A 17,164-nucleotide genomic window follows, 5' to 3' on the forward strand; every position below is an offset into this window, starting at 1 on the left:
AAAAAAGAGAGATCCCATACATCTTGGCAAATACATTCATAAAAAATCTACAATGTGATTTTCTGGATTTTTTTTTCTCATTTTGTCTGTCACAGTTGAAGTGTACCTATTGATGAAATTACATTACATGAAATACATTAAAATCTCATCTTTTTAAGTGGGAGAACTTGCACAATTGGTGGCTGACTAAATACTTTTTTGCCCCACTGTATATTCTTCAGAATGATGATTATTTACTAAGCATGGTAAGAACAACTGTAACTGAAACTAACTTATTGAATAGATGTATTGAATTGCACCCAATAAGATATCTTTATGTTCTAAAATGTTATACTACTTGTCAGTGCTTTGATGCTGTTGGCTGTTGTTCCAGCTGATTGTTCACTGAGAACAAATGGTCCTGAGAGAGGAATGACTGTGTGTGGTACGCGTTTGTACGTGTTGTCCTACAACAACAGTTGTTGTATGCTACCTACCTCAACAGCCCTCTCACAGTCTCTGTCGTCTGTCGTGTCTGTCCTGTCTGTCTGTCTGTCTGCTGTCTGTCTGTCTGTCTGTCTGTCCTGTCTGTCTGTCTGTGTCTGTCTGTCTGTCTGTCTGTCTGCGTCTGTCTGTCTGTCTGTTGTCTGTCTGTCTGTCTGTCTGTCGTCTTCTGTCTGCTGGTCTGTCTGTCCTGTCTGTCTGTCGTCTGTCTGTCTGTCTGTCTGTCTGTCTGTCTGTCTGTCTCTGTCGTCTGTTAACAGGAGGCTAGTTGTGGCTATGTGATCATCCTGACGGCCCTGTACTGGTGTACAGATTGTGTATGCCCCTGGCTGTGACCGGTCTGCTGCTGTCATCCTCTTCCCTATGATGGGTATTATGGAGTCAAGTGAGGTACACAACACCACTATCCTCTCCCCTCTCTCCCCTCTCTACTCAACCACCTTCATACCTAATGACTGGTCTTACCCAACCACTAGACTCAGCAATGGAGAAAACAAGATCTGTTTTATGTCAAAATAAACAGGTCAACAGTTGTTATGACAAAATGTGAAATATAAATCTTGGTTTAGTAGATACAGTTATGAGGACGCGTAAATAAAGCACTACACTACCGTTCAAAAGTTTGGGGTCACTTAGTTATTTCCTTGTGGTCAATTAAAATAACATCAAATTGATCGAAATACAGTGTAGACATTGTTAATGTTATATGACTGGTTTTTATGGAATATCTAGATAGGCGTACAGAGTCTCACGTCAACAGTGAAGAGGCGACTCCGGGTGCTGCCTTCTAGGCAGAGTTGCAAAGAAAAAAGCCATATCTCAGACTGGACAATAAAAATAAAAGATTAAGATGGGCAAAAGCAACCAGACACTGGACCAGAGCTGGACAGAGGAACTCTGCCTAGAAGGCCAGCATTCCGGTGTCGCCTCTTCACTGTTGACGTTAAGACTGGTGTTTTGCGGGTACTATTTAATGATGCTGCCAGTTGAGGACTTGTGAGGCATCTGTTTCTCAAACTAGACACTCTAATGTACTTGTACTCTTGCTCAGTTGTGCACCGGGGCCTCCCACTCCTCTTTTTATTCTGGATAGAGCCAGTTTGCACTGTTCTGTGAAGGGAGTAGTACACAACGTTGTACGAGATCTTCAGTTTCTTGGCAATTTCTTGCGTGGAATAGCCTTCATTTCTCCGAACAAGAATAGACTGACAAGTTTCAGAAGTTCTTTGTTTCTAGMCATTTTGAGCCTGTAATCGAACCTACAAATGCTGGTGGTACTAAATGCCGTCTTCCACTCGTCCCCCTCCCGGATACGCACCAGGTTGTAAGCGCTCCTGAGATCCAATTTTGTGAAAAAGCGCGCCCCGTGCATTGACTCGATCGCACTGGCGATGAGAGGCAGCGGTTAGCTGTACCTCACAGTGATCTGATTGATGCCCCGATAGTCAATACACGGGCGCAGACCTCCATCCTTCTTCTTCACAAAAAAGAAAGGAGGACGCAGGTGAAGTGGAGGGCTGAATGTATCCCTACCCCAGGGATTCGGAGACATGTGTTTCCATAGCCGCCGTCTCCTCCTGTGACAGAGGATACATGTGACTCCTGGGAAGTGCTGCGTCTACCAGGAGATTTATCGCACAATCCCCTCGTCGATGGGGTGGTAATTGAGTCGCCTTCTTCTTACAGAAGGTGAGAGCCAAATCGGCATATTTTAAGGGGATGCGCACGGTGGAGACCTGGTCTGGACTTTCCACCATAGTAGCACCGACGGAAACCCCTACACACCTCCCTGAGCACTCTCGTGACCACCCCTTGAGAGCCCTCTGTTGCCACGAAATTGTGGGGTCATGACAGGCCAACCAGGGTAGGCTCAGCACCACAGGAAACACAGGAGAATCAATAAGGAAGAGACTGATTCTCTCCTTGTGACCCTCCTGCGTAACCATGTCTAGTGTAGCGGTGGCCTCCCTAATCAGCCCTGACCCTAATAGTCGACTATCTAGGGCGTGCACAGGGAAGGCTATATCCACAGGAACAATGGGGATCCCTAAACTGTGGGCAAATGAATGATCAATAAAATTCCCAGCTGTGCCTGAATCTACRAGCGCCTTATGCTGGGAATGCGGGGAAAACTCAGGAAAATTAATAAACACATACATGTGAGCAACAGGGGGCTCTGAGTGAGCCTGGTGCCGACTCACCTGGGGTGACACGATAGTGCCCTGCCTGCTGCCTCGACTCCCTGAGGAACCCCCCCAGCACCGACCAGCAGTGTACCCTCTGTGGCCACAGATGGTGCAGGGAATGGCCCCTCCTCCGGTCGCCCTAAGTGCAGCACCTCCCAGCTCCATGGGCGTCGGAGCGGAGGTGCTGGGGGATGGAACTGACAGGCCCCGATCCGGACGTACGCGGGTAGCCAGTAGGTTGTCCAGCCGGATGGACAGGTCCACCAGTTGATCCAATGTGAGGGTGGTGTCTCGGCAGGCCAACTCCCGACAGACGTCCTCGCGCAGACTGCACCGGTAGTGATCGATCAGGGCCCTGTCGTCCCACCCCGTGCTGGCGGCCAGGGTCCGGAAGACCAATGCGAAATCCTGCGCGCTCCTCGTCCCCTGCCTCAGGTGGAACAGACGTTCACCTGCGTAATGATCCATCTCTTTCACTCCATACGGCGTTGGCCCACTCCAGGGCTTTGCCTGAAAGGCAGGAGACGAGAGCGTACACGCTCTCACGTCCCGAAGGATCCAGGTGGACAGTCGCCAGGTAGAGCTCCAGCTGGAGTAGGAACCCCTGGCATCCGGCAGCCGTCCCATCATACTCCCTCGGGAGCGCGAGCCGAATCCCGCTGGGACCGGGTGAAAGAGGGGTGGACAGTGNTAGGAACCCCTGGCATCCGGCAGCCGTCCCATCATACTCCCTCGGGAGCGCGAGCCGAATCCCGCTGGGACCGGGTGAAAGAGGGGTGGACAGTGKGACCCGCTGTGGTGGGGCTGATGGAGGCGCTGGAAAACCTTCTCCTCTCTCCCAGCGATCCATCGTCTGCAGCACGCAATCCATGGCGGTGCCCAGACATTGCAACATGGTCGCGTGCTACTGGACGCACTCCTCTACCGCCACAGGGAGGGCGTCTGCCCCTGCTGACTCCATTCCGGGTGAGTTATTCTGGAATGTGGTCTGTATGTAGCTGGTGTATAGGAGTCAGGCGCAGGACAGCAGATATGAGTAAATAAACGTACTTTACTCAACATAATACAAATGCACTACAAAAGAGAGCCCACATTAACGGACCTTACTACATACAAACAATAACTCACAAACTAACATGGGGAACAGAGGGTTAAATAATAAACAAGTAATTGGGTGAGTGAAGCCAGGTGTGTAAGACAAAGACAAAATGAAAAGTGGATCGGCGGTGGCTAGAAGGCCAGTGACGTCGACTGCCGAACGCCGCCCGAACAAGGAGAGGGACCGACTTCTGCGGAAGTCGTGACAACGTGCCATTGAAACACAGGAGTGATGGTTGCTGATAATGGGCCTGTGTACGCCTATGTAGATATTCCATTAAAAGTATGCAGTTTACAGCTACAATAGTCATTTACAATATTAGCAATATCTACACTGTATTTCGGATCAATTTGATGTTATTTTAATGGACAATAAAGGTGCTTTTCTTTCAAAACAAGGACATTTCTAAGTGACCCCAAACTTTTGAACGGTAGTGTAAGTACTGTTGATAAAGTCCTTACTGTTGATCCCATGTTTAGTATATTATGGTATTTATAAGCAGAACCTGTCTCAGACCAGTACAGTCATTCAGAACCCCCCTGTTTGTCTCTCATCCAGGTGTGTACCCAGTACATGAAGGACTCTAACATGCTGTTCGTTGGAGGGCTGTTGATGGCTATAGCTGTGGAACACTGGAACCTTCACAAACGCATCGCCCTCAGAGTACTTTCTCGTACGTAGGGTAGGCCTGGCCCTGTAAGAGAGACACCCTTTATCTGTTTAATTCTCCTATTCAGAGCTGTTTGGTCAGTGTGTTCTGATAGCCCAATGTGGAATTCATATCAAATGTCTTATCTGTTTCCTTTTTATATGGTCTCTCTCTCTCTCTCTCTCTCTCTCCTCTCTCTACTCTCTCTCTCTCTCTCTCTCTCTCTCTCTCTCTCTCTCTCTCTCTCTCTCTAATCTCTCTCCTCTCTCTCTCTGCTCTCGTCTCTCTCTCTCTCTTCTCTCTCTCTCTCTCTCTCTCTCTCTCTCTCTCTCTCTCGTCTCTTCCTCTCTCTCTCTCTCTCTCTCTCTCTCTCTCTCTCTCTTCTCTCTCTCTCTCTCTCTCTCTCTCCCCCCTTCCTGTCTCTCCAGGTCTGATGATGGGCTTTCATTGGGCACACAGACCTTCCTGTCCATGTTGGATCGGTAACACAGCCTCCCACTTGCCATGATGCTAGCCCATCGCTAATGCTTGTGGCTGAAAGCAGCTGTGTGACACGAGGCACAAGGCAAGAGGACGAAGGGAGATGGACCTGAATGGCCATCAGGGGGCGCCGGCCCGGGCACTGGTAAATAACTAAGGGCCAGGACAACCAATCGCTTTGATATGGGTGACAAGGAGAATAGAAAGTATTACATAAAATGTGATGTGTTGTTTAAGAGGAAGTGGTGTGCTGTGGGGGCGGGTATTTGTAATGTAGTGTATGTGTGTATTGTGTGGTTGTAGAGTATTGTTTTGTGTCCATTAGTCCATCGACACCATCCATTCTAGGTTCTCAAGCCATCTTAAAGACCTAATAAATAGCAGGCCTGGTACCACTAGCTATTCTCATAAAGTCGTGCAGCTTTATCAATCACAAGCTGATTCACATCTTCTGTTTTTGTAATAACATGGATTATCTCCCTTTTTTGGCAGATGATGGAGGTGTACTAAATGTACAATAGGATGTCAAGCCATGAAGAATGTCAGTTCAGTTCGGTAAGTAGAATACAGTGTGTGTTCTCTCAACATCAGTGTTCCTCAGTCATGGTCCTTGAAACCCACAGGGTGGACAGGCTTTTGTTCCAGCCCAGGAATAACACACCTCATTCACACCTGTTGTGGATTCCCTGAAACACCCTTCTGTCAATTGTTCAACCATTCATCTTAGTAGAGGTACACAAGTAAGTAAGAGATATTGATAAGCTTATTCAGGATGTGACCTTATAGATTTTGTCTGTTCAAGACAAGATTGTTTGGACTTCTCTCGTCTGGCTAAGATGGAATACAACTGACTCAGACATATTCTATATCATCCCTGTTTCAGACTCCCTGAAAACAACAGGTGGAAAATATTTGTCCTAATCCCTTAGTTACCCTTAGGAAAACTTCTGACAGACTGACCTCTAACCCCTGAACATTCTGATTGGCTGACCCATGGTTCTCTCACTCCAGAGCCCGAGCCAGAGGTGGAGGAGAGTCCGGAGGCGAGGGAGAGGAGGCTAAAGAGGGAKGCTAAGTACCTGAAACTGGATAAAGGCATGAGTCTCAGTGTGTGTTACGCTGCCAGCATCGGAGGAACAGCCACCCTCACCGGCACCGCCCCGAACCTCATCCTCAAAGGACAGGTCGACGAGTATGTTTATATGTCTGTTTATAAAGACTTACTATGTATGGGTATTATTACAAGTAAATACAGTAAGATACCCATCTGAGTAGCTCCCATTAAAGGGTTATTGTGTGTGGATACAGTATTGCACACTGGTTTAGCAACTGTTCTTCTCTGGGAAAACTGCAGTGCCCAGTGTACTTTGCCCAGTGTACAGCACAAGGCTGGATACACTGACTGTACAGTAGTTCCTTGGCTTGGGAGTTAGCTAACATCTCTGTCACCTCCTCGATAGAATTAGAATTCCCTGCACATTCCCGTTCAATGCAGCATTTTTTGGTGGGTGCACCGCCCGGCGGCCATGTTGGGTGTACCTACAGTACAGTACCCTTTGGAATGTTCATGTAACTGATGCTAGTTCTAATTCTATCATTATATCATTCTTTCCCCATAGACTGTTCCCAGGAAATGGAGACATCATCAACTTTGCCAGCTGGTTTGGTTTCTCCTTTTATGTTAGACATTGACCTATAGATAAAGTAGATAAAAGCCTATATAAGACCCAGCGCCCTATACGGTACTGTATAGAGATCTCTGATATGTCTCGGATCTATTTGGCCCATTCACCCACAGCATGAAGAAGTTGTTTGGCTGTGGAACAAATAAAGATGGTGACAAGGAGGCGTACGGGGTGATAAAGAATGAGTATAAGAAGCTGGGCAGTGTGTCCTTCGCTGAGGGCTGCATCCTGGTGATGTTTGTCCTGCTGGTCCTGCTCTGGTTCACCAGAGAACCAGGCTTCATGCCCGGCTGGGCCGCTGTGCTCTTCAACAAGGACAAACCGTGAGTGATAGACATCAGTATGTTCTGTGTTGTAACTCCCTGTGGTTCTGCCTGGTTATCTCGCTTTTTTTTATCTAATAGCTTTCTGCAGTCTTTGTAAGCAACAAATACAGCTATACACATAATATGTACATAAACTGTAATTACACTGTACATGCCTATGTAACTACCATATTAATACATAGGGACACGTTGAGTGGGACTGAGAGACATTGTTTATATGTAGATGTCTMTGTCCCAGGTACGTCACTGATGGCACAGTGGCCATGTTGATTTCAACGCTGTTCTTTGTGATCCCATCCCAACTACCCAGATGTGGCGGGTACTCTGAGGATGGTATGTGTGTGTGTGTGTATGCACGTTTGTGCATGTGTGTGTTTTTTGTCAATATATCTTTGAGTGGGGAGTACATTGAGACCCGATCACTGGACACTTTAATAAATGGATCACTAGTCACTTTAAACAATGCCACTCTGAATAATGCCACTTTAATAATGCCTACATATCTTACATTACTCATATCACATGTATATACTGTATTTTATGCCATCTACTGCACCTTGACTATTCCGCTCTGCCATCGCTCATCCATATATTTATATGTACATATTCTCATTCACCACTTTAGATTGTGTGTATTAGGTAGTTGTTGGGAAATGTTCGATTATTAGTTAGATATTACTATAAGCATTTCGCTACACTCGCATTAACATCTGCTAACCATGTGTATGTGACCAATATTTTTTTTTTTATTTGACGTGTGTGTTTAGGAGTGTGCGATTGAGAGAGACTGTGTGTGTGTCTGCCTGTCTGTGATACTATTGTATAGAGCGGCCTTTCTTAAAGTATGGGTTGGACATGTTAATGGTGAGCCGTGACATTATTTTTGGGGGGGACTCAATCGGCGTCTCAACTTTGACATTTGGTTGTCCACAAGCAGTTTTCCTCTAGTTATGTCAGTCATTGGCAGTCACTCAATTAGCCATGTCAGCTAACATTTTTTAGATTGTTAAGTTAGTCTAGCCAGCTATCTAAACTTGTAGTAATCATGGCTGAATAGCAACCGGGCACGCAGGGCACATGCCCAGGGGTCCTGACCGTCCCCATTGATTTTGTTAGTCACTCTCAATCAGATATCATATTAACATGTCAAAATGTGTAGATTTGTAGGGAATTAACTTTAAAACTAAAATGTTCCCCTCCACCTCCAGGAGGGGGCCTCTAAAATATTTTGCCCGCATGCTGGGAGGGCCCCCAAAATAGGGCATGTTTTTAGGAGCTTGGGTCCCAGGAATTTCTCATTTGGGTACCAGGCTGAAAACGTTTAAGAACCCCTGGTATAGAAATGCAATCTTGCTGACTCAGTGCTTTGAAATTGTCCTGATAGCACTCTCCCTTCCCAGGGCTCAACACACGTTCTGGTTTTGGGGCTTCAGGTTTGTCTTTGTTTGTTATCGTCGTTTGACTACTAACAGCACCACACACACACACAACACACACGACACACCACCACACATGTCACACACACCACACACACCTACACACACCACTCTCACTCAAACGACACACTGTCTCACAAGAAATCTACAACACCTCACCACCACACACAACACACACACACACCACACACAACACACACACACACCTCTAAGAAACATTAGAGGGAGCTGCATCGTGATAGCGCTAGCCCTAAGGTCAGCCCTACATGGCTTTACTCTCTGTTCTGTCCCTGAAAAATAACTTTCAAATCAATAAATGACTGGTGGACACTTATAAATACATATTCCCTTATCTCCCTCTGTAACCTAAGCTGAGTTTAGTGTTCTTACTCCTGATAAGTGACAGGTCAAGCTGCAAAACGGAGGGCTCCCTTAATTCAGCACCTACCTCTAAACGGAGGGCTCCAGTAATTCAGCACCTACCTAAACGGAGGGCTCCCTTAATTCAGCACCTACCTCTAAACGGAGGGCTCCCGTAATTCAGCACCTACCTCTAAACGGAGGGCTCCAGTAATTCAGCACCTACCTCTAAATGGAGGGCTCCAGTAATTCAGCACCTACCTCTAAACGGAGGGCTCCAGTAATTCAGCACCTACCTCTAAACGGAGGGCTCCAGTAATTCAGCACCTACCTCTAAACGGAGGGCTCCAGTAATTCAGCACCTACCTCTAAATGGAGGGCTCCAGTAATTCAGCACCTACTCTAAACGGAGGGCTCCAGTAATTCAGCACCTACTCTAAACCGGAGGGCTCCAGTAATTCATCCGCTACCTTAACGGAGGGGCCTACCCTCTAAGAGTGAGGTCTCCAGTAATTCAGACCTACCTCTAAACGGGGCGGCGAAGCTTCAATGATGTTTGGTAAATTTAGGTCATATGTGGTGCACAATGATTAAAGGCACTTAGTGAAGAGTTAGAGTTTGGAGTGCGAGGCCAGCAGAGTTTGCGAGGCAGACTTTGAGGTGTGCCTTTGTACTGGCTCTTTGACTTCTTGTTTTCGTATTCCCTGGCAAAGAGTGTTTTCGTGGTCATGTTTAGTATTCTAGGATTTAACAGGAAATTCTCAGATCGGCGTAGCAGTCCGACGTGTGTTTGTCTTGTCCCGTGTAAATTAGTCCTCGTTTTTTTTCCGTATGCATTTCGTATATATTTTAATTTCACTTTCCATTTAGGAACTGAATATACATTCCGCCCTCACCAATGTGGTACGGATCTGCTATTTCTTTTATACTTAGAACCGTAACCCAATCAGAAGCTAGCCAGATAACTAGCTACTAGCTAGTAGTCAGTTAAGCCACTGCTGCGGTCTTTCACCCTTAACATCGGACACCAGCCAGCTTCAGCTCGGGGCCAATACTTGCCAGTCTGCAAGCGCGATATCAACCCAGAGCATATAGGAATGCTTTTCACTACCACATCACGGATTTTTTTTTTATAAATTTTATTTTTCATTTTTTTTCATTTTTTTTTTTTTTCTTCTACTTCATCACCGGGATTTCAGCCGCAGGCTCTGGACCATTTCACCTTGATTTCGCAAGCTAGCTAGCTGCAAACCGTGGTGTCCTATTGGCTTACGTCGATCCCGGAGCAAACGTAATTTATTCCGGAGCTAGCTGAGGAGCTCCAATCAGCCATTCCTGGGCTACAAGTCACCTATCCGGACCCGTTTTTTTTTTTTTTTTTTTTTTTTTTGCCTGCAGATACGGAGCACGCACCGGGCCTTCACGACTGACTGCCGACGTTATCTGCCCGAGGGAGTTATCCAACTGGCACCCCCGTCCCGACGTTACCTGAACGCTCATCTGGGGCCGCGCTAATCGTTAGCTGTCTTATCGGCTGCTATCTGAATAAGTATATCGGACATTATTATTATTATTAATTATTTTATTTTTTTTTCTTGGGCACTATATCTATTTTGCCAATTTGGATTGAATCCCCTCTACCACACGGAACCCCACTAACCTACCGACGGAAACGCACGAGGTATCTACAATTAGACCTCCCATCCTATGCTATCTGCTACCGATAGCCTCTACCCCCGGCCTATTGTCTGGATCGCCGTGACCCCAAACCAACCTTCTACTCGCTGGACCCTTATTGATCACTCGATTAAGCATGCCCTCTCCTTAATGTAAATATGCCTTGTCCATTGTTGTTCTGGTTAGTGTTTATTGGCTTATTTTCACTGTAGAAGACTCTAGCCCTGCTCACTATACCATATCCACCTCTCAGTTCCACCACCACATATGCCGATGACATCACCTGGTTTCAATGATGTTTCTAGAGACAATATCTTCTCTCATCATCACTCAATACCTAGGTTTACCTCCACTGTAATTCACATCCTACCATACTTTGTCTGTACATTATTCCTTTAAGCTATTTTATTCACCCCCAGAAACTTCCTTTTATCCTTCTGCTCTAGTAGCTCTAGACGACCAATTCTTCATAGCTTTTAGCCGTACCCTTATCCTACTCCTCCTCTGTCTCTCTTGGTGATGTAGAGGTGAATCCAGGCCCTGCAGTACCTAGCTCCACCTCTATTCCCCAGGCGCTCTCTTTTGATGACTTCTGTGACCGTAATAGCCTTGGCTTCATGCATGTTAACATTAGAAGCCTCCTCCCTAAGTTTGTTTTTGTTCACTGCTTTAGCACACTCTGCCAACCCGGATGTTTTAGCCGTGTCTGAATCCTGGCTTGAAAGACCACCAAAAATTCAGACATTTTCATCCCCAATTACAAGATTTTCAGACAAGATAGAACGGCCAAGGGGGCGTGTTTGCAATCTACTGCAAAGATTGCCTGCAGAGTTCTGTTTTACTATCCAGGTCTGTTCCCAAACAATTCTACTTTTAAAAATCACCTCTCTAAAAAACAAGTCTCTCACCGTTGCCGCATGCTATAGACCACCCTCTGCCCCCAGCTGTGCTCTGGACACTATATGTAGAACTGATTGCCCCCCATCTATCTTCAGAGCTCGTGCTGCTAGGCGACCTAAATTTGAACATGCTCAACACCCCAGCCACCCTACAATCTAAGCTTGATGCCCTCAATCTCACACAAATTATCAATGAACCTACCAGGTACCACCACAATTCCGTAAATACGGGTACCCTCATAGATATCATCCTAACAAACTTGCCCTCCAAATACACCTCTGCTGTTTTCAACCAGATCTCAGCGATCACTGCCTCATTGCCTGCATCCGTAATGGGTCAGCGGTCAAACGACCTCCACTCATCACTGTCAAACGCTCCCTGAAAACACTTCAGCGAGCAGCCTTTCTAATCGACCTGGCCGGGGTATCCTGGAAGGATATTGATCTCATCCCGTCAGTAGAGGATGCCTGGACATTTTTATAAAATGCCCTTCTCACCATCTTGAATAAGCATGCCCCATTCAAGAAATTTAGAACCAGGAACAGATATAGCCCTGGTTTCTCCTGACCTGACTGCCCTTACCACAGAAAAACATCTATGGCGTTCTGCATTAGCATCGAACAGCCCCCCGTGATATGCAACTTTTCAGGGAAGCCAGAAAACCAATATACACAGGGGCAGTTAGAAACAGCAAGGCTAGCTTTTTTCAAGCAGAAATTTGCTTCCTGCAACACAAATTCAAAAAAGTTCTGGGAACCGTAAAGTCCATGGAGAATAAGAACATCCTCCCAGCTTCCAACCCGCTCTGAATGAGGAAACACTTCACCACCGACAAATCCACTATAATTGAGAATTTCAATAGGCATTTTTCTACGGCTGGCCATGCTTTCCCACCTGGCTACCCTACCCCGGACAACAGCACTGCCCTCCCCTCTGCTACTCGCCAAGCCTTCCCATTTCTCTTTCTCCCAAATACAGTTAGCTGATGTTCTAAAAGAGCGGCAAAATCTGGACCCTTACAAATCAGCCGGGCTAGATAATCTGGACCCTTTCTTTCTAAAACTATCTGCTGAAATTGTGGCCACCCCTATTACTAGCCTCTTCAACCTCTCTTTCGTGTCGTCTGAGATTCCCAAAGATTGGAAAGCAGCTGCGGTTATCCCCTCTTCAAAGGGGGGGACAACTCTTCTTGCCCTAAACAGCTACAGACCTATATCTATCCTACCCTGCCTTTCTAAGGTCTTCGAAAAGCCAAGTCAACAAACAGATTACCGACCATTTCGAATCCCACATACCTTCTCCGCTATGCAATCTGGTTTCAAGAGCTCTGGTCATGGGTGCATGCACCTCAGCCACGCTCAAGGTCATAACAATATCTTAACCGCCATCGATAGGAAACAATACTGTGCAGCCGTATTCATTGACCTGGCCAAGGCTTTTGACTCTGTCAATCACCCCATCCTCATCGGCGAGCTCGACAGCCTTGGTTTCTCTCTAATGATTGCCTCGCCTGGGTTCACCAACTACTTCTCTGATCGAGTTCAGTGTGTCAAATCGGAGGGTCTGTTGTCCGGCGCCTCTGGCAGTCTCTATGGGGTGCCACAGGGTTCAATTCTTGGACCAACCTCTCTCTCTGTATACATCAATGATGTCGCTCTTGCTGCTGGTGATTCTTGATCCACCTCTACGCAGACGACACTATTCTGTATACTTCTGGCCCTTCTTTTGACACTGTGTTAACAACCCTCCAGGCGAGCTTCAATGCCATACAACTCTCCTTCCGTGGCCTCCAATTGCTCTTAAATACAAGTAAAACTAAATGCATGCTCTTCAACCGATCGCTGCCTGCACCTGCCGCCTGTCCAACATCACTACTCTGGACGGCTCTGACTTAGAATATGTGGACAACTACAAATACCTAGGTGTCTGGTTAGACCTGTAAACTCTCCTTCCAGACTCACATCAAACATCTCCAATCCAAAGTCAAATCTAGAATTGGCTTCCTATTCCGCAACAAATGCATCCTTTACATCATGCTGCCAAACATACCTTGTAAAACTGACCATCCTACCAATCCTCGACTTCGGTGATGTCATTTACAAAAATAGCTCCAAAACCCTACTCAATAAATTGGATGCAGTCTATCACAGTGCCATCCGTTTTGTCACCAAAGCCCCATATATACCCACACTGGCGACCTGTACACTCTCGTTTGGCTGGCCTCGCTTCATACTCGTCGCAAACCCACTGGTTCCAGGTCATCTACAAGACCCTGCTTAGGTAAAGTCCCCCCTTATCTCAGCTCGTGGTCACCACATAGCAGCACTACCTGTAGCACGCGCTCCAGCAGGTATATCTCTCTAGTCACCCCAAAACCATTTCTTCCTTTGGACGCCTCTCCTTCCAGTTCTCTGCTGTGCCAATGACTGGAACGAACTACAAAATCTCTGAAACTGGAAACATTTATCTCCCTCACTAGCTTTAAGCACCAGCTGTCAGAGCAGCTCATAGATTACTGCACCTGTACATAGCCCATCTATAATTTAGCCCAAACAACTACCCTCTTTACCTACTGTATTTATTTATTTATTTTATTTTGCTCCTTTGCACCCCATTATTTCTGTCTCTACTTTTGCGCTTTCTTCCACTGCAAACCAACCATTCCAGTGTTTTTTAGTTTTTATTTTTTACTTGCTGTGTTGTGATTCACTTCGCCTCCATGGCCTTTTTATATTTTTATTTTTTATAACATATATTTGTTTGCCTTCACCTCCCTTATCTCACCTCACTTGCTCACATTGTATATAGACTTATTTTTTTTTCACTGTATTATTGACTATATGTTTGTTTTACTCCATGTGTTAACTATGTGTTGTTGTATGTGTCGAACTGCTTTGCTTTATCTTGGCCAGGTCGCAATTGTAAATGAGAACGTGTTCTCAATTTGCCTACCTGGTTAAATAAAGGTTAATAAAAAAATAAAAAATAAAAAATAAAATCAAAAGATGGCCTTTGATTCCTGAGTAGCAATGTAAGTAGGCATAAGTTAGTACAGTACCATCTAGGACAGAGTCCAGTACACTGTAACAATATAATCTCTGACCATATAGATTTGGACAGAGATACAATGTACCTTCCTAACTTGCATTACCATACTACCAAGTTCCTGCAGGAGTGCCTGGAATCGAGGCTATAAGGACCGTGATTGTAAACCTTGTGTCATTCTCCAGTGTGTGCCTTGTCCCTATAGGGAARCCCCTGAAGGCCCCTCCCACCCTGCTCAACTGGGACGTGGTCCATAAGAAGATGCCCTGSAACATTCTCCTGCTAGTGGGAGGAGGCTTCGCTCTGGCCCGGGGCAGCGAGGTACCGTCAGTCTGTTGTTAGGTCGGTCGGTCGGTCTGAATTGGTCTGTGTGTCTGTCTGTGTTATATTTTTTGTAACAAAAATTATGACAACTGTGGTTATGTTTTTATCCGTGTGAAGACGTCTGGTCTGTCTCAGTGGCTAGGAGAAAGTCTGGCCCCCCTGCAGTCCATCCCTCCCGTTGCCATCTCTTTCCTCCTGTCTCTACTCATCGCCACTCTCACTGAGTGCTCCAGTAACGTAGCTACTACCACATTGTTCCTGCCTATACTGGCCTCTATGGTAAGAGCAGAGAGAATCCCTTACAAATTCGCATACCCACACCCAGGCAACACACATGGTAACACAGATGTTCACTTAGAAAACCTGGATCAATGATTTTAAGTGATGCTAGATTTAGTTTGGAGTTTGTCCTTTTGGGACTATTCCATTGGTTCCATTTTACCGAGAAAACGAAATCAAGCACAGCTAAGTATATGACATGTGTATTGGACCCAGGTCTGACACTTAGGCATACACTACATGTTAATTTCACCCCTTTAACCCATGTGTGACCCTGTCGGTCTGTTCTCAGGCCGTAGCCATTAAGCTCCACCCGCTGTACGTCATGCTGCCCTGCACCATCTGTGCCTCGCTGGCCTTCATGTTGCCGGTGGCCACGCCCCCTAATGCCATCGCCTTCTCCTATGGCAACCTCAAAGTCATGGACATGGTACAACCTACGACCCTTCACCCCTCACCTCACACCTCTCTCCATACAGTACTTTGTGTAGAGTGAAATACAGTACTGGATCCAAACTGAATTGTTATTTTTCACTTCATGATTTCAGTCTGGTCATCTCTTCATTGTAAAAAACACTTTGTAAAGAAATGTGATTGATTGATTGAGTCATTGAAACCAGTAGTGAAACGGAGCAATTCAGTTTGGATGCAGGCTAGTAGAATACATGGTTGTGAAACATTCTGTCTGTGACCCATGTTTTTCACTGCACTGACAACAGGTGAAGGCTGGATTCGTGCTGAACATTATTGGTGTCATCACCATCAACATCGCCCTGAACACCTGGGGAGCAGCCATGTTCAATCTCAACACCTTCCCTGACTGGGCCAATGTTACCACCATACCCACCCCTTGATCCAGAGACACCAGAAAGGAAGGAAGGAGGGAAGGAGGAGGAGGAGGAAGAGAGTGGAGGGATGGGAAGAGGGGAGAGATGCTGTATGTACACCTCTATCTGGGGCAGGCTGTAAACAGAAGACAGTGCTGATGGTCAACCCACTCAGGGTGATCTAAAGCTGCTACTGTATACACACTCCATATAACAACACACTGGTACTGGTACTCCTCCTCCACTCTGTCAAAGTTTTGATTGATTTGAATTAATTTAAATTAATCTATTTAAATGTTTTTTGTACAGCTAGCTATGCAGGTCGTATTTTATCCTTTTTGGGATAGCCAAATCTGCTTAAGTTTAGAGGAGCGGACACGAGGTGAAAATACTGTGTCTGTTTGGGGAATAGAACAGAACAGAATAGAATAGAATATAACTTTATTTGAGGTTAGGGGATTATAAGGGTAATCTATGAGATCATTTATGTTTCTCTGAACACATTATTATGTCAAAAACAACAACAAACTAACAAACATCTATTTAATGTGAATGGCAATCTGTGTTGGAATACAAATGTTATTTTGATGTCAGGAACTCCATCAGTGGCATATTATTATGAAACGTTGCGCTCTTAGTCCTTACAGCTGTTGCACAAAATGTATATATTTTTTATTATTGTTTCAACAGTTTTTATGTCTACTGTATTAAATGCTGCACACACAACCACTCCAAATAGGAGAATAATTTAAAGTGTCCAAGTACACGCCATCTCAAACTAAATGTGGAATTATTTGTATTGGTTATAATTGCATTATAGTTAATGTCTGATGATGACATTACTATTTGGGTTGCACATTGATTTTTGGGTTCATWCATTTTGTGGCACTGCTCCCTTCATACCCACTTCCTGTAGGATTGCAGAATATGAATTTGGGCAAAAATGATGACCTCAAATCCCATTGCCACCCATAGGATTATGCCCACTGATGGAGACCCCAATTGGTTTGAAGGGTACGGAAGGCAAATCCTTTCTATTTCAATGTTCTTATTGTTGTTTTCAATTATATAGCTTTCAGATAATTCAGAATCCTTTCAAAACAGTAGGTTAAAAAATTAAGTAAAATACTAAATAATAATTTAGGGTAAAGAAGGAAATGAATAAAATAAAATGTAATTACAATTTATAGAATTAATTAAAGGAACAACTGACAGGATTACTTTTCCATGACCTAGGGTCATCAGGGCGGTTGGAAATAAAATGAGATGTAAAAACATTTGGGTTATAATCTTGGTAACATTCTGCCGTGATCATTGCATGGTAGTGTCACTCAGAGGACAAACAAACAAAAGAAACAGTCAGTGGTTCCATGCATAGTCAGGTGGTAGGGTGGTTCCATGCATAGTC

At 45.3% G+C, this 17,164-nt stretch overlaps 1 protein-coding gene across 1 annotated transcript; it reads left to right on the top strand.

The window, feature by feature from the left end:
• The first annotated feature begins 5,916 nt into the window (after positions 1 to 5,916).
• LOC111982673 (solute carrier family 13 member 2-like) lies at positions 5,917 to 17,033 on the top strand. The gene is made up of 6 exons (XM_070434115.1): positions 5,917 to 6,905; positions 7,147 to 7,241; positions 14,532 to 14,647; positions 14,768 to 14,929; positions 15,222 to 15,359; positions 15,649 to 17,033. Exons 1-6 carry the CDS (start codon positions 6,697 to 6,699, stop codon positions 15,781 to 15,783), a joined length of 855 nt encoding a protein of 284 aa, XP_070290216.1. The 5' UTR covers positions 5,917 to 6,696; the 3' UTR covers positions 15,784 to 17,033.
• Positions 17,034 to 17,164: the final 131 nt, after the last annotated feature.

Source organism: Salvelinus sp. IW2-2015, linkage group LG22 (assembly GCF_002910315.2).
Source record: "Salvelinus sp. IW2-2015 linkage group LG22, ASM291031v2, whole genome shotgun sequence".
Lineage (NCBI taxonomy): Eukaryota > Metazoa > Chordata > Actinopteri > Salmoniformes > Salmonidae > Salvelinus > Salvelinus sp. IW2-2015.